Here is a 6,334-nt window from a genome sequence, read left to right on the forward strand (position 1 = left end):
CGGCTTCGAAGACTGTCGAATAAAATAGAACCTGAGAAGATGCCTCTTTCTAAATTGCGGATGTTATCGACGCTAATACTGGCGATACCATCGAGGATGATAACATCCTTGACTTCGTGATCCCAGCCGATCTCCATCTAATCTCGTTCTTGATGGAATCAATGATGTTAATGATTCTGAACAATTAGCCGTAATCAATCAGTTCTCTCTTCTTATGAACTAATTATAGACGATAATCCCGGCAATAGAATATTGGCATCGACAGCGATGGCCTTGATCTCAGTCTTCGCCTTGACCTCGACCTTCGCCGACGCTTCCGTTCATGTTTTGATTTCCATGTCCACCCGGACGTCATCATGCACACTTCCGCTTACGCTCTGACTTCGAACTTCGCCTTTATTTCCGTTCTGACTTGGCTTGATTGCTGAGAAAAGGTTGCTCGTCGCGGAAGAAACAACTGGAACAATTGCTCCAGGCTGAGAGAGAGAGAGAGAGAGAGAGAGAGAGAGAGAGAGAGAGAGAGAGAGAGAGACCGTTCTCCAATTGCTAATATTTGTTTAACAATTCAAAAAGAAATCGGACAAAGGAATCAACGAGATGCCTCATACTTACTTATATATACGTCATATTTAATCATGTCGCAAGAGAGCAAGAATCGTATTCCATCAACAATAGATATTCGTTAATTTCTAAAATTAAAAGGATGTTTTATATTTTTTCTATTTTTCTCTCTTTCTCTTCTGTAATAAATAAAAATTAATTTATAAATTTAATTATACTCAATATTAAAAATCAGGAATAAAAATAAATAAAATGTATATAAAATAAAAAAATAGGAATTGTTAAATATTTCCATCAAGTATTCGCCTAAATAAAGTCGATTTCTATTTATTAACTTAACAAATTGGTTGCTTAAAAAAATTAATCTTTACATCGTGGATAGATATTGTCGTGTACCTGACACAATCGAGAGAGATAAAGAGAAAGATAAATAACTGCAAACTCTGACGAGGAAACTTCTATACAGCAAACTGTACTCGAATCCGTGCCGGATGTGATGTAATTGTTGCAAAGCCAGCGGAACTCAATTGGGGCGATATTGTGTGCTGAGATTGCGGGACAACGGCCGTACTATGAAATGGGCATGGCTGTGGGTAGCAGCCAACGCCTTCTTTAATTTGGGATCTGCCCAAATTGGAGAAAGTTCCCTCTGTCGATTGTCGTACGTTATTTACTTTGCTTTTATCGCACTTGTCAACAAGGAATAATGATGAGGAGAAAAGATCGTGATATATGGAAAATAATAAAAAAAAAAAAACATCTATACCGATCCTGTAATATCATCAATCAAAGAAATTTCTAGGAGAGGAGAATGGTAGCGGGCTTTAAAATTTATTTTTCTTATTACAACTGCAGCTCTAATATATGGGATAACTTCCTCAATTACATCACGTATGATATATCTATCACCGTGCGCAGAGTTCTAACAACGCGTTTAACGTGTGTTACGTTTGAGATAATTGTAGAAATAAGTCGTAGAGAAACACTCTTTGACGGAAGAAAGTCGAATGCTGTTGCTGGGTATAATTAATTGGGAATCCGGCTTACGCAAGATTGTATCTATCTATCATATGTGAGTCATAAAATATAGAGCAAAAGGAAGACAAAAGTGCGTGTAGAAGTTTCAGAAATGAGTGAATTGTGAGATATAAAATAATAAAAAAATACATAACGTAGGAAATATAAAAATATATTCAAACGTATAAAGATTCGTAACATTCAAATTTTCATTTATAAAACTGCTGTAGAATTACAGTTATTCTTGCTAGTCACACAAGAATAACTATATCAAATATTCTATATAATAGTCGTAATCTTGTTGAATATTTAAATGCACATAAGTTAATCGAAGATTACCGCTGTTGAAAAGCAACCGAAGAAATAAGAAATGATGTACAAATAAACAAATATTTTTTCAATAACATCATAAAATATCGAGTTCACAATTAGAACAAACACGCTACCAAAGTTGACATTTTATTTTATCTATTATAACTTTTTATTTACTTTATATTTATATTCTTAATTGTCAGTATTAAGTTTTATTTTATTTTACGTTTATATCATATTATTGTTGTATTATTTCTCTGTAATATACATATAGCAGTCACACTCTCGCATGTAACCATGTTGCTTCCAGCGTGAAAAGGTGAAAGCAGATTGTATGGAATAATCCGTGGAGAGAAGTCCCGTGTAACAAAGAAAAAAAAAATAAAAAGACAAGGATCTCTTAAACGCGTTCTCTATGTATGACGAATCTGGAAGAGCCTTGACACCGAATGATAGATTAAGTCTTCGTTACCAGGAACGCATTATCTATTGACAAATTCGGCTATTGATACATAACGTACGCATATTTGACTGTGCTACTTGTACCGAGATAGATAAAAAAATCTTTAAGTAATTTTATATTCAAATTTCTTCATTCTACCACGTAAACGTTTTATTTTGAATTACTTACATCGCTTAGACGACTCGGACAATATCAATTTGTTATTACTTGTAGTGTCGAGGAGAAACTAAAGTAAGACTGAATACGGTAAATGGCTATTTGTGGAGGATAGGCGAGAAAGTGGCAGTGAACTTTTGAAACTTTCCACGTGAAAGTGCAAGTGAAGATGCTGCCTGTGCAACGCACGATAAACTGACTAAAACTCAATTTTTGCTGTGAATTGTACGTTCTAAAATTACGCGCATTAATCATTATAGTAAATTAATGAGTAGTAAAAAATTGAATTAACGAGTCAACAGTAATTCAATTTATATATCGTTAATATAGCAACAAAAAGCGATAGACTGAGAACAAAAGAACTGAAAGACACTGAAGTCGAATTTATATCTCAAATAAAGTAGTATTTACCTCTCTGTTTCTGTTTTCCTGAGTAATTAATACGTCAATTAATACGTTAATAAATAAATCAAATATATTACGGCGTTAGTCCACAGCGAAAAAAATATAGTCAATTTTAATAAATATTTAGTTCAATACTGCCAACTAAATATTTACTTACAGTAAATAAATATTTGTTCAGTAAAAAAAAAGATTGTTAAATCAAATTAACATTTCTTGTATCAAATAAATATATCTTTGTATTTAATAAATATTTAGTTGGCAGTATTCAATTAAGTATTTATTAAAATTGATTAATTTTTTTTCAGTTTCATAATATATAAATATACATAAAAAAATCTAGATACTACTTGTTTTCCCAATAGTTGCATTATACTTTCATTTTTGTTCATAAAATAGCTCGACCCGAAATATTTTCTTAGAAGATTTTTAGATATAATAAAGATTGCAAGAATTATCGAAAAAAATAATAATAATAAATTTCTACCGTACGCACATTCAGTTAATTAAGAGTTTATCAAATTGATCTTGGTGTTCATTTTCACTTCAAATTTTCATGTTTCAAAAGGCCATTAATTACTTGTAGAATATTATATAAGCATAAGATTAAATGATAATCGATTTGCAACATCATATGAACTTTTTAGAAATCAAACCGATCAATTCTATGAAATAAAGAGCAGAAAAAATTGATGAAGTCAAACTACTCGGTAAATTATCGAAATCGAGATTTATAAAAAACAAATTTGGCCAATTTGGCTTCCAAGAGAGACTCGTATATATAAATATCAGGCAGATTACGTTATAGAAATTGACCAAGCCACGATGGAAACTTCCATAATAGAAATTGCCAGGGTTTACGATGCGCTTCGCCGTTTTTTCACAACGTGTAAACGTGCTAGGTCAATGCAACAGCGCATAACGCGCTCGTTGCAACAGCTCGTGATGAGGACCTGTCATCTATCCGACCCAGTCAATTAAAGCCATGCCCATCCTCTTCCTGTTCACTTTCTGCTCGTCCGCTGCAACTTGACCCTTCGCGAACTCCTTTTTATATTTAATACATCTTATCGTTGATTAAAATTATACATATAATCATAATTCCCGCTCTCACAATGTAAATAAAAGAAAGATATAATCAAGTTTTAATTGCTGCAATATTAAAGCAAGTTATAATTTACTTCATCTCCTCTTTATTATCCTATTTGATATCCTAACTTTGCCGGATTTTCAGGAATTTAGATTTTTAGTTTAAATTACTAAATTAAATTTTAAGAAATGCAATTCAAGGAATTCTATATTTTTAAAATTTTTTTAAACTCTTAGAATTTTAGATTGTGCAATCTCTTCAATGATATTTATATTTACTTGAGAGTTTATCGATTTTTGGGACTTTTTAATATCGGAGGCAACGAATGCTCTAATAAAAAATTTTAATTTTAGTGATCAGACTCGCGGTAATGAGTCACATAATTTGTTGCCCTTGACACAGTTTTAGTCCTATCATTTTTCTATTGTTACGTTATCATGAGAAATTTCCCAGTGCAAGTAATTATTGAAGTGAACGTGTGGATAACTGCGTAGACAATTGGCGAGAAAAATGAAATCGATGCATCTGAAAATAATGTTTACGATACAGAGTAGCTAAATATGTACGAGAAAAGAAAACAATAAAATATTTATGAGAAGGAAACTGTCATTACAAAAGGCGGGACATAAATATTAATGTTTACATAAATAATTAATATAATATTAATATTTTTAATTAACTATTAGGAAACAATACGTACGAAATCACATTTTAATTATAAGTTAATCGAAGAAACGATTATGTCAGAAAAAGATAGTTTAAATTTAAAAGTTCCAAAAATTTCCCTCAGTATCAAACAACGTAACTATTTCATTTCATTAAAGTTGACAAAGCTGATGGAAAATAGAATGTAAAGCATACATTTGATACTTTCGAGCGTGCCATACTATACAATGATTTCCTTTGAACCTTAAGACGACTAGAAATGTTCAATCACCTTTCAGCTAAGACATTTTTCCACATAATCTATTAAAAAGTTAAATTCTGATTTAAATTTAAATTTTAGGATACTAATTCATTTTTTCATTTTCTCTCTTTATAAGAATTGAAAAATCTCTTTGAAAAAAAAATAAGAAAAAATATAAGTATTAAAGATTGATGACAGAAAATGATTAAAGAATTTTTGGTAAAAAAAAAGATAAAATTTACATTTAAATTTCAAAAAATTTCCCTCTAAATACCAAAATAAATCCCTTAAAAATTCTAGGTTTTTTATCTTGATTTTTTTCAAAGGAAAAAATACACTGATTTCAGTTATATGCTAAGAAAAAATTTCCCGAAAGATGATTATACATATTTCTTTAGCGTTTAAAAAGCGTTGTACAATATAAAAAAACGTTACAACATAAAAAAACACTCATTTTTTTATAGTAGAAATATATAACATGTGCTTCCTTCAAGACTCCACGTATATAAAAGACTTTAGATTAATGTTTATATGCATTTTAATGTTTTTTAAAATCATCGTATTTTTTTTACGTAAAATGCAAGTAGCATCTCAAGTAACGCGATTTATTAAAATGATAAAGTTCATTATTTTCCTATTAAATTCAGTTTTATTTTCTTATTAAATTCTTTTAAATCAGGATATTGATTTATCCTTCGTTTTTCTTTTTTAATAAAAAAGAGAGAGAGAGAAAAAATGTTTCCAACAGCAATATTTTGATCAATAAAAATTCTGATAACAAGTTATGTTACATATCATGTGTAATTTAGCTAAGAGAAAATTTTATTTGTACTAATTCCGCCTCGTATATTTAAAAAAATATTAATTATAAATTGGGCTAAAATTATTCCGGAAAAGCGAATCGTTCCTGCCAAATTTGTGAGCGATGTTTGCTTTTCAAAATTGGATCAAGAACAATCGCGATAGACTTTATACGTTTTTTAAATCTTTCATTGTCCCGTGCTATTTCTTCCCAAGGACCTCTTCGAGCTGCACGGTATGCATAATTCCACGTCACCATGACATGTACGACTGGAGTTGGATCGAAGCTCACCTGAAACAGAATTTCGAATCTCGAAGAGAATATTTTCCTCTAACATAGTCAAAAAGTTCTGTCATTTTGCAATTTTTGTAATTGATAACGAGAAATTAAAGTAATTCGCAAAATGTTTTTAAAACTACATGTATAAAAACGTTTAATATTAAATGTTATATTAATGTTATTGTAAATTCAATAAATTCGTATAAGGGCTAAATAAACCAAGCACATTGTCTGTGCAAAAAGAAATATATATTGTTACAATTTAAAAATCTTTCAAACGTTTCGGTTCTTTTGGAAGATTTATATATATTGTAACAATATATATATATATATATATTAAGTTAA

The 6,334-nt window shown here is 30.2% G+C and overlaps 1 protein-coding gene across 2 annotated transcripts in view; it reads right to left on the reverse strand.

The window, feature by feature from the left end:
* Window positions 1-5,723: 5,723 nt before the first annotated feature.
* LOC108747348 overlaps window positions 5,724-6,334 on the reverse strand; it is a 3,336-nt gene continuing 2,725 nt past the window's right edge. For both annotated transcript variants that reach the window (XM_018484752.1, XM_018484751.1), the window contains one exon: window positions 5,724-6,001. In XM_018484752.1, coding sequence (XP_018340254.1) covers window positions 5,792-6,001 — 210 coding nt within the window. In that variant the 3' untranslated portion in view covers window positions 5,724-5,791. The remainder of the gene's footprint in view (window positions 6,002-6,334) is intronic.

The sequence above is a fragment of the Trachymyrmex septentrionalis genome, unplaced genomic scaffold (genome assembly GCF_001594115.1).
Source record: "Trachymyrmex septentrionalis isolate Tsep2-gDNA-1 unplaced genomic scaffold, Tsep1.0 scaffold2, whole genome shotgun sequence".
NCBI classification, from domain to species: Eukaryota; Metazoa; Arthropoda; class Insecta; order Hymenoptera; family Formicidae; genus Trachymyrmex; species Trachymyrmex septentrionalis.